The sequence below is a fragment of the Salvelinus namaycush genome, chromosome 14, assembly GCF_016432855.1.
Source record: "Salvelinus namaycush isolate Seneca chromosome 14, SaNama_1.0, whole genome shotgun sequence".
Taxonomy (NCBI): Eukaryota; Metazoa; Chordata; class Actinopteri; order Salmoniformes; family Salmonidae; genus Salvelinus; species Salvelinus namaycush.
In genome coordinates this window covers 6934591-6951332 of record NC_052320.1, presented here as the reverse complement: position 1 = coordinate 6951332, position 16742 = coordinate 6934591, and the positions used below count along the sequence as shown (strand labels likewise).

At 40.8% G+C, this 16742-nt stretch overlaps 1 protein-coding gene across 2 annotated transcripts in view; it reads right to left on the bottom strand.

The window, feature by feature from the left end:
- The window catches only part of LOC120059072 (tumor necrosis factor receptor superfamily member 14-like), a 37326-nt gene extending 20834 nt beyond the window's left edge, over positions 1–16492 (bottom strand). Inside the window, exons 1-6 of one of the 2 annotated variants that reach the window (XM_039007863.1) lie at positions 16405–16492; positions 14330–14460; positions 12001–12109; positions 11624–11908; positions 11425–11512; positions 10269–11295 (exon numbers count right to left, since the gene is read on the bottom strand). In XM_039007863.1, coding sequence (XP_038863791.1) covers positions 11046–11295; positions 11425–11512; positions 11624–11908; positions 12001–12109; positions 14330–14359 — 762 coding nt within the window. In that variant the 5' untranslated portion in view covers positions 14360–14460; positions 16405–16492 and the 3' untranslated portion in view covers positions 10269–11045. Of the gene's footprint in view, positions 1–7461; positions 7553–10268; positions 11296–11424; positions 11513–11623; positions 11909–12000; positions 12110–14329; positions 14461–16404 lie in introns of those variants that run through there. The other variant, XM_039007862.1, reaches the window with a different exon arrangement.
- Between the last annotated feature and the right edge of the window lie 250 nt (positions 16493–16742).

Here is a 16742-nt window from a genome sequence, read left to right as displayed (position 1 = left end):
TGGCAGTAGCATGTAGCAGTGGCATTAACAGATATTAACTAAGACTAAACATGAAGCATCTGAATTCAATGTAAAAGAAAGGGTTTAGATAAAATATCTCCAGCAACACAGGGCTTACATCCGGTCACTGTCTAGGTTGTACCGCCCTCTACTGTCAGTAGCATTAACAGATATGATCTAAGTCTAATGTCAATCCAATATCAATCCAAATAAATTGTCATTGATCCACTAATTGTGATCTTCTAGGTTGTAGTCCAGCTGCCTGAGGAAGTGTCCCAGAGGAAACAGGAAGAAGCTGAGGTTAAAGGTCAGACGAAGCAGCTCAGCCGGACGCTGAAAGTGGAGAGGCCTAAGTCTGCCAGGAGACCATTGACTCTCTGAACCTGCAGAGCATCAGCACCCTAGTGGCCCTGGAGTAGATAAAGACCAGGGTATGACTGACCTCTCTCCTCATTCATAGTCATCTGGAGTAGATAAAAACCAGGGTATGACTGACCTCTCTCCTCATTTATAGTCATCTGGAGTAGATACAGACCAGGGTATGACTGACTTCTCTTCTCATTTATAGTAATCTGGAGTAGATAAAGACCAGGGTATGACTGACTTCTCTCCTCATTTATAGTCATCTGGAGTAGATACAGACCAGGGTATGACTGACTTCTCTTCTCATTTATAGTCATCTGGAGTAGATACAGACCAGGGTATGACTGACTTCTCTTCTCATTTATAGTCATCTGGAGTAGATACAGACCAGGGTATGACTGACCTCTCTCCTCATTTATAGTCATCTGGAGTAGATGCAGACCAGGGTATGACTGACCTCTCTCCTCATTCATAGTCATCTGGAGTAGATACAGACCAGGGTATGACTGACCTCATTCATAGTCATCTGGAGTAGATACAGACCAGGGTATGACTGACCTCTCTCCTCATTCATAGTCATCTGGAGTAGCTACAGACCAGGGTATGACTGGCCTCTCTCCTCATTCATAGTCCTTATCATGCTGTCACCGTAAGCAATGATGTAGTAACCAATGATGTAGTTATAAAAAGAACAGAAAGACCTGGACACTGTATATACACACCTACTCATTCATGAGGTTCTTTATTTTTACTATTTTCTACATTGTACAATAATAGTGAAGACATCAAAACTATGAAATAACACATATGGAATCACATAGTAACCAAAAAGTGTTAAACAAATCCAAATATAGTTTATATTTGAGATTCCTCAAAGTAGCCACCCTTTGCCTTGATGACAGCTTTGCACACTCTTGGCATTCTCTCAACCAGCTTCATGAAGTAGTCATCTGGAGTGTGCCTTGTTAATTTGTGGAATTTATTTCCTTCTTAATGCATTTGAGCCAATCAGTTGTGTTGTGACAAGGTAGGGGTGGTATACAGAAGATAGCCCTATTTGGTAAAATACCATGTCCATATTATGGCAAGAACAGCTCAAATAACCAAAGAGAAATGACAGTCCTTCATTACTTTAAAACATGAAGGTCAGTCAATACGGAACATTTTGAAAGTTTCTTCAAGTGCAGTCGCGAAAACCATAGAGCGCTTTGATGAAGCTGGCTCTCATGAGGACCGACACAGGAAAGGCAGATCCAGAGTTAACTCTGCTGCAGAGGATAAGTACATTAGAGTTAACCAGCCTCAGAAACTGCAGCCCAAATAAATGCTTCAGAGTTCAAATCTCAACATCAACTGTTCAGAGGAGACTACGTGAATCATGCCTCCATGGTCGAATTTCTGCAAAGAAACCACTACTAAAGGACACCAATAAGAAGACTTGCTTGGGCCAAGAAACACAAGCAATGGACATTAGACCAGTGCATCCTGCACCAGTAATCTGTGTCTCAAGATATTATCAAGTCCCATTTGAAGTTCCATAGTCTGGGCTGACAGACGTTGTGGTCCTGAAGTTATGAACACATTTGACTTTCCCCTGGGAAGAGGGGAAACAGCTTCTAAATCTGTTTTCTAGCAAGGTGAAGCTAATTTATACTCATCACATGGTCCTTTCCATTTTAGACCAGTCTGTAGGCTGTAGGCAGAAGCTGATATGTTTCCGCCCTCCCGAAGCATCTTACCAGTGGCACCCACACAAAAAGCTAGCTATTTGCTGACACAAGTGGGAACAGTTCAGGCTGAGGAGTAAGTTTCAAACATCCCCATATGATACAAAGACACAGTGGTCCTCTCCCAACAGGTATCTAGAAGTCATATTCTTCTTACTGGAGGTTGGGTTACAAAGTGTTTTTCATTTCTTTACTCTACAATTGAATGTGGTGTAGAATCCTGTTTTTATATCAACCAGATTCTACAATATCACATTTAACATGTAGTGTTAAGATACACTATAGATGGCTGGACCAGCCAGCCAGTGGACCACAGATTACAGAATGTGGAGTCCCTGACTGATGGGGGCTTGAATCTGGGGAGAGAAGTCATTTGAAATTGATCAGTAATTCATTTACATTCTGGACAATGTTTTGTAGTACAATAGCTTGTCCTATATTCTTGTATAATATCATTGGTCTTAGCATTGATGACTTGATAAAGTAATATACCATATACATTTACTCATAAATATGTTTGAAATTCTTTTAACGCATAAAAACTATTCTGTACATATTTTGAAAACCTTGACGGTGTGCCTTACCGTTTCCAGTTCCCACAGACAGCATTGGTATTTCCTGATCTGGGGATGCCTATCAAATGGAATCAGAAATTAGTTAAACACATTGGGCCAGTTTCCCGGACAGATATCACACTCAGTCCTGGACTAAGAAGCGCATTCAATGAAGATTTTCCATTTAAAATGCTTTCTATTCCAAAACTAGGCATAATCTCTGTCTGGGAAACTGGCCCAATAAATTAAAATGTCAGTCAGAAGAAAGCACAAAGTAGTACAATGTGATGAAAGATATTCATAGATTTCCAAACATACCTGTGTAGGTTTTTGAGGGTCTATAAAAAAGACAGATGTCTAATATTGTAATAAACATACCATGTAACCATGACGATAACAAACAGTAGTAATCTAGATTATGAGAAGTAGAACATGTAGCATTCACAGAGTAAACTGAATTTCACAGGCAAGGAAAACAATGAATGGTACAAATACAATTCCAGTCATCTTACCGAAGTTTTGTCTTGTTCTCACTATTTCTATTTTTCTCATAAATAAACAAACACCAGCTATGGTGGCTATCAGAAAAAAACATATGAGAACACCAGCTATGATTCCAACTGTGGGAAGTGAGGCTACTCCACATTCTGAATCCGACCAAGGAGTTCCTGGTTTTATTTCCAAGAATTCACATCTGTTAAAGACATAAATCGAGGTATGTTTTTTAAAATTTCTATTTGAGTATATTAATGTATTTATATCTTCAGGTGAATAAACTTTTGAACTAACTAATCATGTTCACACTTACTCTGTGTGTTGTTGACAAGATGTTAATGATCCATCTGAATAAGTTTTACCAGTACAGTCAGAACACACAGTATCTGTAGATGTTGTTCCTGCAGAAATACATGTTGAAATATTAATGAAAATTGCATTTGTTCCCTCCCTTTATTTTTAATTCCATAAACTGTAATGATTGTTCACACTGAAATTAACAACTTGACTCGATTGAATTATGACAACACAATTAGTATTATGAGTGAGACAGAAGACCAACCTGTGTGGCTGATGTATTGACCAGGTTCACAGCTGCTGTGTCTCTGGGCTGCTCTATCAATCAATCAATCAAGTTTATTTTATATAGCCCTTCGTACATCAGCTAATATCTCGAAGTGCTGTACAGAAACCCAGCCTAAAACCCCAAACAGCTAGTAATGCAGGTGTAGAAGCACGGTGGCTAGGAAAAACTCCCTAGAAAGGCCAAAACCTAGGAAGAAACCTAGAGAGGAACCAGGCTATGAGGGGTGGCCAGTCCTCTTCTGGCTGTGCCGGGTGGAGATTATAACAGAACTATGCCAAGATGTTCAAAAATGTTCATAAGTGACAAGCATGGTCAAATAATAATCATGAATAATTTTCAGTTGGCTTTTCATAGCCGATCATTAAGAGTTGAAAAACAACAGGTCTGGGACAGGTGGCGGTTCCATAACCGCAGGCAGAACAGTTGAAACTGGAATAGCAGCAAGGCCAGGCGGACTGGGGACAGCAAGGAGTCACCACGGCCGGTAGTCCCGACGTATGGTCCTAGGGCTCAGGTCCTCCGAGAGAAAGAAAGAGAGGAGAAAATTAGAGAGAGCCAAGATTTTCAAAATGTTCATAAATGACAAGCATGGTCAAATAATAATCAGGAATAAATCTCAGTTGGCTTTTCATAGCCGATCATTAAGAGTTGAAAACAGCAGGTCTGGGACAGGTAGGGGTTCCATAACCGCAGGCAGAACAGTTGAAACTGGAATAGCAGCAAGGCCAGGCGGACTGGGGACAGCAAGGAGTCACCACGGCCGGTAGTCCCGACGTATGGTCCTAGGGCTCAGGTCCTCCGAGAGAAAGAAAGAGAGAAGGAGAAAATTAGAGAGAGCCAAGATTTTCAAAATGTTCATAAATGACAAGCATGGTCAAATAATAATCAGGAATAAATCTGTTGGCTTTTCATAGCCGATCATTAAGTGTTGAAAACAGCAGGTCTGGGACAGGTAGGGGTTCCGTAACCGCAGGCAGAACAGTTGAAACTGGAATAGCAGCAAGGCCAGGCGGACTGGGGACAGCAAGGAGTCATCATGCCCGGTAGTCCTGACGTATGGTCCTAGGGCTCAGGTTCTCAGAGAGAGAGAAAGAGAGAACGAGAGAATTAGAGAGAGCATACTTAAATTCACACAGGACACTGGATAAGACAGGAGAAGTACTCCAGGTATAACCAACTGACCCTAGCCCCCCGACACATAAACTACTGCAGCATAAATACTGGAGGCTGAGACAGGAGCGGTCAGGAGACACTGTGGCCCCATCCGAAGAAACCCCCGGACAGGGCCAAACAGGAAGGATATAACCCCACCCACTTTGCCAAAGCACAGCCCCCGCACCACTAGAGGGATATCTTCAACCACCAACTTACAATCCTGAGACAAGGCCGAGTATAGCCCACAAAGGTCTCCACCACAGCACAAACCAAGGGGGGGCGCCAACCCAGACAGGAAGATCACGTCAGTAACTCAACCCACTCAAGTGACGCACCCCTCCTAGGGACGGCATGAAAGAGCACCAGTAAGCCAGTGACTCAGCCCCTGTAATAGGGTTAGAGGCAGAGAATCCCAGTGGAGAGAGGGGAACCGGCCTGGCAGAGACAGCAAGGGCGGTTCGTTGCTCCAGAGCCTTTCCGTTCACCTTCACACTCCTGGGCCAGACTACACTCAATCATATGACCTACTGAAGAGATAAGTCTTCAGTAAAGACTTAAAGGTTGAGACCGAGTCTGCGTCTCTCACATGGGTAGGCAGACTGTTCCATAAAAATGGAGATCTATAGGAGAAAGCCCTGCCTCCCGCTGTTTGCTTAGAAATTCTAGGGACAATTAGGAGGCCTGCGTCTTGTGACCGTAGCGTACGTATTGGTATGTACGGCAGGACCAACTCGGAAAGATAGGTAGGAGCAAGCCCATGTAACGCTTTATAGGTTAACAGTAAAACCTTGAAATCAGCCCTTGCCTTAACAGGAAGCCAGTGTAGGGAAGCTAGCACTGGAGTAATATGATCAAATTTCTTGGTTCTAGTCAGGATTCTAGCAGCCATATTTAGCACTAACTGAAGTTTATTTAGTGCTTTATCCGGGTAGCCGGAAAGTAGAGCATTGCAGTAGTCTAACCTAGAAGTAACAAATGCATGGATTAATTTTTCTGCATCATTTTTGGACAGAAAATTTCTGATTTTTGCAATGTTACGTAGATGGAAAAAAGCTGTCCTTGAAACAGTCTTGATATGTTCGTCAAAAGAGAGATCAGGGTCAAGAGTAACGCCGAGGTCCTTCACAGTTTTATTTGAGACGACTTTACAACCATCAAGATGAATTGTCAGATTTAACAGAAGATCTCTTTGTTTCTTGGGACCTAGAACAAGCATCTCTGTTTTGTCCGAGTTTAAAAGTAGAACGTTTTCAGCCATCCACTTCCTTATGTCTGAAACACAGGCTTCTAGCGAGGGCAATTTTGGGGCTTCACCATGTTTCATTGAAATGTACAGCTGTGTGTCATCCGCATAGCAGTGAAAGTTAACATTATGTTTTCGAATAACATCCCCAAGAGGTAAAATATATAGTGAAAACAATAGTGGTCCTAAAACGGAACCTTGAGGAACACCGAAATGTACAGTTGATTTGTCAGAGGACAGACCATTCACAGAGACAAACTGATATCTTTCCGACAGGTAAGATCTAAACCAGGCCAGAACTTGTACGTGTAGACCAATTTGGGTTTCCAGTCTCTCCAAAAGAATGTGGTGATCGATGGTGTCAAAGGCAGCACTAAGGTCTAGTAGCACGAGGACAGATGCAGAGCCTCGGTCTGACGCCATTAAAAGGTCATTTACCACCTTCACAAGTGCAGTCTCAGTGCTATGATGGGGTCTAAAACCAGACTGAAGCATTTCGTATACATTGTTTGTCTTCAGGAAGGCAGTGAGTTGCTGCGCAACAGCTTTTTCTAAAAATTTTGAGAGGAATGTTAGATTCGATATAGGCCGATAGTTTTTTATATTTTCCGGGTCAAGGTTTGGCTTTTTCAAGAGAGGCTTTATTACTGCCACTTTTAGTGAGTTTGGTACACATCCGGTGGATAGAGAGCCGTTTATTACGTTCAACATAGGAGGGCCAAGCACAGGAAGCAGCTCTTTTAGTAGTTTAGTAGGAATAGGATCCAGTATGCAGCTTGAAGGTTTAGAGGCCATGATCATTTTCATCATTGTGTCAAGAGATATAGTACTAAAACACTTAAGTGTCTCTCCCGATCCCAGGCCCTGGCAGAGCTGTGCAGATCCAGGACAGCTAAGCCCTGGAGGAATACGCAGATTCAAAGAGGAGTCCGTAATTTGCTTTCTAATGGTCATGATCTTTTCCTCAAAGAAGTTCATGAATTTATTACTGCTGAAGTGAAAGCCATCCTCTCTTGGGGAATGCTGCTTTTTAGTTAGCTTTGCAACAGTATCAAAAAGAAATGTTGGATTGTTCTTATTTTCCTCGATTAAGTTGGAAAAGTAGGATGATCGAGCAGCAGTGAGGGCTCTTCGGTACTGCACGGTACTGTCTTTCCAAGCTAGTCGGAAGACTTCCAGTTTGGTGTGGCGCCATTTCCGTTCCAATTTCCTGGAAGCTTGCTTCAAAGCTCGGGTATTTTCTGTATACCAGGGAGCTAGTTTCTTATGACAAATGTTTTTCGTTTTTAGGGGTGCAACTGCATCTAGGGTATTGCACAAGGTTAAATTGACAACCACCTCTACAACCATCCTTAGTTGGGTCTAGACAGTAGAACCCCTCCAGTGTCCCACAGACAGTGTCTGATGAAGGTCTACATGGCTGCTTTACCTTCAAACCCAAACCTATAGAGAGAAAACATGTCACTTGGTATCTGAAGCTAAATGTAAAGTCTGTTGTATTTCATTAAAACAACAGCTGATATAGTAAAGTAGCTCAGTGTTTATGCCCAGAACAAAGAATTCTCACCTGGATCACATGTGGTACAGTTGTTGCATGTTGTTTTACCACTGGGCTCTTCAAGGAATGTGGAGTCAATACAGGGAACACAGGAAGGTATACTTGTAGATTTAGTACAATGACTATGTACACAATATCCTGTTGAAAAGAAAAACAGAAAATAATTATGTTTTGGTATTATTATCATAATTATTAGTTATTATAATTAACCCTTCATAAAAATACACAAGGTCCTTACCAGGCCTACACATTCTGCAATATCTATCACCTATTTTATACATGGCTGGATCATATGTGGAACAGGGGTCAACGTTTAGAAGTAGAAAGTTATATGCATCTGCAGAGAAGAAATATAACATCAGCATACATTACATTTAAAGTTGTGACACCAAACCCAAGAGAACCTGTTATCTGCAAATTCAGTCAATAAATGTTACTGAAATGCATTTCTCTCCTCCATGTTTTATCTACAAGGTTTCAGTAAAATTGAAACTAAGACTATATAGTAGGCTAATAATAACTCTGATTCATATTTCATAAAGGAAATATTTACATTGATCATTTGTTTTTAAACAAGACAAGCCACAAATCAGAAATGGTTCACTTACAGTCCATGTGAAGGTTTCAAACTGTGCCATGGTTCCTCAATCCTCTCCAACTCACTGGAAGACCCACACACTGGATTTGTGACGTTCTTAGGAGTTTTGAAGTATTGAGATGAACTGACCTGTAGACTTAATGTATTTTAGTACCTGTACTGTATAGTAAGAATAGTTCAATTATATTCTGCATAAATATTGCATACACTGCCCAGTTAATAAATATAATATAGTAATGTACGTTGAGTTATCAGTCACCAGTCACCATCAGTAATGTACCCCTGAGTTATCAGTCACCACCATCAATGTGAATAAAACTGAACTGAATCATAATAAAATATAATAACCTTTCAAAATGTAAATGGTGAGATCTTGCTGAATTGAATGACTGAAAAATAACTGTAATAAGCTAATTATCAACTGAGAAATTGGCAAATAGTTAGAGAATGGTGCCCTCTTGTGGTGAAGTAGCCTTGTACATGGAGCAATGTCCGTTCTACCAAAGACAGCACAGTATGAAGACAGACTATAACTGCTTCACCAATAGAAATCCTCGATCACACTTGTAGGTGATGTCATGGCCATTCATGCATAGAAACAAGTAATCGGGTCTGTTATCTCGAGACGATCTGCGCATGTGCAAGCCGTCAAATCAAAGACACTTTCGATATAAAGTCGTTTTTGAAAAAAATATAAACGTGTCAGTTAATCACTTTCACTGGGTTGGAGTAATAACATGTTCAACTAAAGTTTCAAGGTTTTACTTTCTTTTTTGTTTCTATTCAATTTTAGTCAACTAAGAGGGTTTTAAGGCAGAGGGATAGATGACACTGTTAAAGTTAGAGCACTGCTGGGTTAATCAGTATATGGCTGTATACCCATTAAACCTTGTAAAATGAACAAAGGTCACAACTTGTTGTTCAGTACATGTATGAGTGCATGATTATTGTACACGCTCATAGCACTCAAATATACACTGAGTGTACAGAACAGCCTCAATTCGTCGGGACATGGACTCTACAAGGTGTCGAAAGCGTTCCACAGGGTTGCTGGCCCATGTTGACTCCAATGCTTCCCACAGTTGTGTCAAGTTGGCTGGATGTCCTTTGGCTGGTGGACCATTTCTGATACACAGGGAAACTATTGTGTAAAAAAACCCAGCAGCGTTGCAGTTCTTGACAAAACGGTGCGCCTGACACCTACTACCATACCCCGTTCAGAGGCACTTAACCCTGGTCATTCGGTTGAAAAACGTTTCTTAAACAGCAGCTAACGGAACAAAACAGGGATAAATATTCTTGAATTTGTCCAATAGAAACTCTTGTTTGCAGTTGTTTGGACTATTGATTACACCCTAGATCAGCTAGATGCAGGCAAGAGTGTGCAAGGCCGCATTGAATGTGTCACTGTCTGTCACCTTGATTTCTCGACTTGTGCACCTACTTTGCTACAACCTAGCCTACGATTAAAAGTTTACAATCTCATGATGGGTATAGGGATAATTTGAGTATTATGTAGTAGCCTAAACCTAGCCTAGCCTGTTACATTGAGCTGGGTGAATGGAATATGAATGACAGTCATGAATATGCTGTAATATAAATAAGGCCATGCTCATTAAAATAAATCGTCCTCCCTAATCTTAAACGGCACTGATCACCACTGCCTTCCATCCTTCATTGAGGTATAAATGACAGGTGAAACCCATGTGGAGCCAATTCACCTGTCCAATCAGTAAGTCTTCAAGGAAGGATGCACTTTTTAAAGGAATGTCAATATAATCCTTCTCACTTGGAATCTCTAAAGAAATTAATAATTGTTTTGGAATTTAGTCAATAATACACATCTGAAATATCAGGAGGTTCATTATACAGATTAACTCAACTGACCTACTCACACCCTTGCAGTTTTCACATTTTTGCTTCATTCAATAGCATTTTTACAATTTAGCTAATGTCATTGGGACACTTGTACATAAAACACTAAGAAAGTTAGCTGGCCTAATTGTATTCATTTTATTGCAGATCCTCTACTTATTAATCCCAAGAGGGGACATTACACTTACAGCAACAATAGGCTGAGCACTGATGGTGGTGAAACAATCACAACCCATGACTTACAGAAAATCAAAAGGAATCAATAGAATAGACTATAAACCCATGGAATCAAAAACATCAATACATTATCAATGCAATGAATAATGTGCAACGTATAATACAATACCTACAAAATACACAAAAGGAACTGTACAATACAAATAACTATACAATCAAGGTGAAAAATCTGTCGATGTGTCCTTGAGCAAGGCACTTAAACCTAATTTACTCCAGGGGCAGAGTACTCCTATGGCGGACCCTGTAAAACAACACATTTCACAGCACGTATCCCAGTGTGACAATAAAATATATATTTTAGGAGGATCGTAAGAATAGAACTGTTTACAGAACATTTGTCCCGTTGCTATGCATCAGGGCTCCCGAGTGGTGCAGCGATCTAAGGCACTGCATCCCAGTGCAAGAGTCGCCGCTACAGCCCCTGGTTCTAATCCAGGCTGTTTCCCATCCGGCCGTGATTGCGAGTCCCATAGGGCGGTGCACAATTGGCCCAGCATCGTCCGGGGTAGGCCGTCATTGTAAATAAGAATTTGTTCTTAACTGACTTGCCTAGTTAAATAAAAGTTTAACAAAATTTTAAAAATGGGTGACACTGGACATACACTGCACCATTGCCTCTTGATGTTTCCTCTGTGGGATTATACAAATCCATGGTCACTCAACAAATGGAGTCCATTTTTTCCCCATACCAGTGTCCAGGAAATCTAATTTGTATGTCCTTTGCACAGTTTCTTTTCTTTTTCTTCTTGTAGTAGTTACTATCACTACTGCTGCTATCACAGCTAGTAACACCACCCCCACCACAGCATATATTATTTCTATGGGAGGGGAGGTCTGTGGTCCACATTCAGAGTCGGACCAATGAGTTCCAGGTTTAATTTGCTGAAGCTTCAAGGTATCACATCTATAATAAGAGAAATAGACCACTGATAAATCGACAATTTAGTCATCCAACTTTCAGTTCTACATTATGAAAACTGTTCGCATATTGCAGTATTTGACGCAAATAACCATTTGCATGAGCCACACTTACTGTGTGTGTGGCTGGCAGGATGTAAATGATCCATCTGAATAGGTATCACCAGTACAGTCAGAACACACAGTATCTGTAGATGTTGTTCCTGCACCAACACAGGGTGAAACTCATTAAGGATCCTAACTTGAGATGTGCTTAACTCATGACTGCATAAATCATGTACTGATATCAATGGAAGATTTGCATGAAGACCAACCTGTGTGGCTGATGTATTGACCAGGTTTACAGCTGCTGTGTCTCTGGGCTGCTCTACAACCATCCTTAGTTGGGTCTAGACAGTAGAACCCCTCCAGTGTCCCACAGACAGTGTCTGATGAAGGTCTACATGGCTGCTTTACCGTCAAACCAATGCCTGGGTCACAGTTGTTTGTGCACGGTATGCATGCAGTAAGACCATTGGGTTCATCAAGGAAAGTGGAGCCGGTACAGGGGACACAGGAAGTTACTGTAAATTCTGTACAGTGTTTATGTACCCGGTGTCCTGTGGGATAGAAGGTCAGTGTCATGGATTGATTGCTATTGGAATGTATTTTCTTCATCATAATCCATATAGTATACAGAGCTGGTCCTTACCTGGTGAACACATAGGACAGCATTCAACACCTGTTCTGTACTCTGCTTTACCACATGCACTAGAGAGCTGAATGTTTAGAAGAAGTGTCAAAATGATAGCTAGGTTCATCTGTAAATAGAGAAAAAGAACACATTACCACAGTTGAAAAATAGGGGTCACACATTGACAAAGCAGGGTTGAAGAGAGTTTGGGGTTAAGGTAGAGATGAGACGGGAGGAGAGTTCAGATTGACAGTGGAAATAGAGAGAAAGAATAGTTAAGATTTCCATGTTTTGATTAATAAATGTTAGTGAAATTTACTTACTCAGATTGATTTTTTCAAAGAGGAAATATAATAATTTGCTTTTGCAAGGCCATGTCCCCTGCTGGAAGATTTGACAATGTTCAAAGACCAAACCATTTTCAAAACAAAAATGGAGTATAAACCCAGGATGACTGACAGGGCACTGAATTGAACACCATGCAGCCATTTTGGTAAAAAGATTTAGACAGTTATAGAAATGCATGTATTAATGTCCACATTGGTTTTTGATAAGTAGCCTATATTCTATTAGACACAGTAATGCATACTTATTAATTATGACGTGAATTAAACTTGACCTATTCGTTCGTTTTTTTTGTAGTAATATTACTGTCCCCACTTCAACAAAGAAATACTAAAATACAAGTAATTTCACCCTTGAAACATTTTATTGAATGTAAAAATCCATTCATTCCTATTGAGAACTGCTTCCAATATACAGTGCATTCAGAAAGTATTCAGACCCCTTGACTTTTTCCACATTTTGCTATGTTACAGCCTTATTCTAAAATGTATTAAATAGTTTTGTCCCTCAATCTACACACAATACTCCAGAATGAGAAAGCAAAAACAGGTTTAGATTTTTTTTGCAAATGTATAATTAATATTACCGGTATATATAAATAAAATAATTGAAATATCACATTCACATAAGTATTCAGACCCATTACTCAGTACTTTGTTGAAGCACCTTTGGCAGTGATTACAGCCTTGAGTCTTCTTGGGTATGACGCTACAAGCTTGGCACGCCTGTATTTGGAGAGATTCTCCCAGTCTTCTCTGCAGATCCTCTCAAGCTTGGTTGGATGGGGAGCTTCGCTACACAGCTATTTTCAGGTCTCTCCAGAGATGTTCGATCGGGCTCTGGCTGGACCACATTCAGAGACTTGTCCTAAAGTCACTCCTGCATGGTCTTGGCAGTGAGCTTAGGGTCGTTGTCCTGTTGGAAGGTGAACCTTTGCCACAGTCTGAGGTCCTGAGCGCTCTGGAGCAGGTTTTCATCAAGGATCTCTCTGTACTTTGCTCCGTTCATCTTTGCCTCGATCCTGACTAGTCTCCCAGACCCTGCCGCTGAATAACATCCCCACAGCATGATGCTGCCACCACCATGCTTCAGAGTTGGGATGGTGCCAGGTTTCCTCCATAAGAAAAGCTTAGCATTCAGTCATTTGGCAAACTCCAAGCGGGCTGTCATTGCCTTTTACTGAGGAGTGGCTTCCGTCTGGCCACTCTACCATAAAGGCCTGATTGATGGAGTGCTGCACAGATGGTTGTCCTTCTGGAAGGTTCTCCCATCTCCACAGAGGAACTCTGAAGCTCTGTCAAAGTGACCATCGGATTCTTGGTCACCTCCCTGACCAAAGCCCTTCTCCCCCTGATTGCTCGGTTTGGCCGGGCGGCTAGCTCTAGGAAGAGTCTTGGTGGTTCCAACATTTTTAAGAATGATGGAGGCCACTGTGTTCTTGGGGACCTTCAATACTGCAGAAATTTTTTGATACCCTTCCCCAGATCTGTGCCTCGGCACAATCCTGTCTCGGTGCTCTATGGACAATTCCTTCGACCTCACGGCTTGGTGTTTTCTCTGACATGCACTGTCAACTGTGAGACCTTATATACACAGGTGTGTGCCTTTCCAAATCATGTCCAATCAATATAATTTACCACTGGAGGACTCCAATCAAGTTGTAAAAACATTTCAAGGATGATCAATGGAAACAGGTTGCACCTGAGCTCAATTTCGAGTCTCATAGCAAAGGATCTGTATACTTATGTAAATAAGGTATCTTTTTTCGCTTTGTCATTATGGGGTATTGTGTGTAGATTGATGAGGAAAAATATTGATTTAATTCATTTTAGAATAAGGCTGTAATGTAACAAAATGTGGAAAAGGTGAAGGGGTCTGAACTTTCCAAGTGCACTGTACATCATTGGTGTACACTCTGAGCATACTATCTGGTGCCATTTACTGCTGTAGCATGAAATGATGCCAAGTTACTAAGCTTACAAAACCCAAACGTTTAACTTACTATCCATATCAAGCTTTGAAACTGAGCCATGGTTCTCCAATCCTCAACACCTCAGTGGAAGAATGTCCACCGCCCTGGATTTTAAGTTTTGAATTAAGAACATCCTGGTTGTCGTCAATCCTCATGTAGACCTTGAGTCACACACAAATAAAATTGGAAAAGTTTAATATCATACAACATTAAAATATTTTCCGTACACTATTTAACAAACGTTAAATTAGAACTGATTCTTTTTGGTTCAATGGAATTTTATCGTATATGCAATTACATTTTTCTGTGTTATGTGAACCAACATATTAAAACCTAAAAATGCTGTCTCCCATTGCCAGCAACCAAATGCCTTGTATCACAGTGATTTGTAGTACAACGGTGGTGTCATGCTGGACCATAAATGTATGCCCTTCTGTTAAAAGGGTAGATTTTTTTACTCACCAATATTTTATTTAACCTTTATTTAACTAGGCAAGTCATATTAGAAAAAATTCTTATTTTCAATGACGACCTAGGAACAGTGGGTTAACTGCCTTTTTCAGGGGCAGAGCGGCAGATTTTTACATTGTCAGCTCAGGGATTCGATCTTGCAACCTTTCGGTTACCAGTCCAACGCTCTACCCACTAGGTTACTTGCCGCCCCACGGCGTCCAATATAAGGACACAGTGTGGTCAAAGACTTAGTTGTAGTCACGATCTGGTTACCTGTAAGTACAAACAGTTATATTTTGGGGTTATTAACATACACTACATTTCCAAAAGGATGTGGACACCTGCCCGTTGAACATCTCATTCCAAAATCATGGGCATTAATATGGATACAATGAAATTCTAGACGATTCTGTGCTTCCAACTTCGTAGCAACAGTTTGGGGAAGGCCCTTTCCTGTTTCAGCATGACAATGCCCCCAAGCGAGGTCCGTACAGAAATGGTTTGTTGAGTTCGGTGTGGAAGATCTTGACTGGCCTGCAGAGCCCTGACCTCAACCCCATCAAACACCTTCGGGATGAATTGGAACACCGACTGCGAGCCAAGCCTAATCGCCCAGCCTCACTAATCCTCGTGGCTGAATAGAAGCAAGTCCCCGCAGCAATGTTCCAACATCTAGTGGAAAGCCTTCCCAGAAGAGTGGAGGCTGTTATAGCAGCAAAGGGGGGACCAACTCCATATTAATGGCCATGATTTTTGAATAAGTTGTTCGACGAGCAGGTGTCCACATACTTTTTCATGTAGAGTATTTCACAGTGGTTTATATGGTACAATGACTCTCTACACCAGGGGTTCCCAAACGGTTTCACTGAGGCCCCCCTTCCATCATTGTGGGACATCCCGATCCCACGTCTATTTCTATGGACACAAGCACTGTTCATGATAAAACTGTTCACACCCCTCTTGTTGGTGTAGAGAATTCAGCAGAATTAAAGCATATTTCCTGCAATTCTACACATTTTGTCACAGGGTGCAGAGAACATTTAGCTGTTTTAATAGGTAATTTTCTTGCAATTCTATACATTTTGCCATGTCTAATGTGTAATCATGTCATCTTTGAGTGTCTCAAACATTACAACAAAATCTATGGGCTAACAAAACCTAGCTAAAATGTTTGCTGACATGTTTCCTGTTTCCTGATCAGGACATTTCTGACAAGTTATAAATTGTTATGCAATGCCTGATAAGAGAAACTAAAGACGCCCTACCCAATTTCGAAATTCCACCTTCGGAATTCTGATCGGATTTATGTAATAACTCAAACTGTAAAAGCGAGGTGTCACTTTGCTTTGGGAGTTTTGATGCGTATACTAACGCAAAGCCATATGTTACATGTAGTTACGGTTAAGCTACTTAATGTTACCCTTTAAGCCTGTGTCTAACTAAAACAACGCTGACCAGTCTCTTGGTGTTTGTCTTTTATTGTCTTGGCTGGACAGCGTCGTGTCCTTTAGGGCTAGCACTAACTAACGTAAAATAACACTTTAGCTAACAGTTCATTTCGAACACGAAAATCATATTTCAAAATACGATATTACACATATTTAATCAATATTGAATATACTTTTCCTACACATGTAACAGAGCAGTCTTACCTGTTTGATTAAGTCGGACTAGTTCACACTTTCGTATTTGAGCAAGATACTTTCCAGAGTTAGTGCTATCTGGGATCAGTGGGACATCCCTAACCCTTAAAGCTGCAGTATGTAGCTTTTGGGAGACCATCCAAATGTGCATATAAATTAGAGTTATAGATCTGTCATTCTCATTTAAAGCAAGTCTAAGAAGCGGTAGATCTGTTATACAGAGTATGTTCACTGTTTCTATGCTTCTCATGTTTAAGTAAATGTTTTGCGTCTTTTATTTTCATTTTGGAAATACAATATTATTGGTTATGGAAAATATATTTCACAGCGGTTTAGATGGTACAATG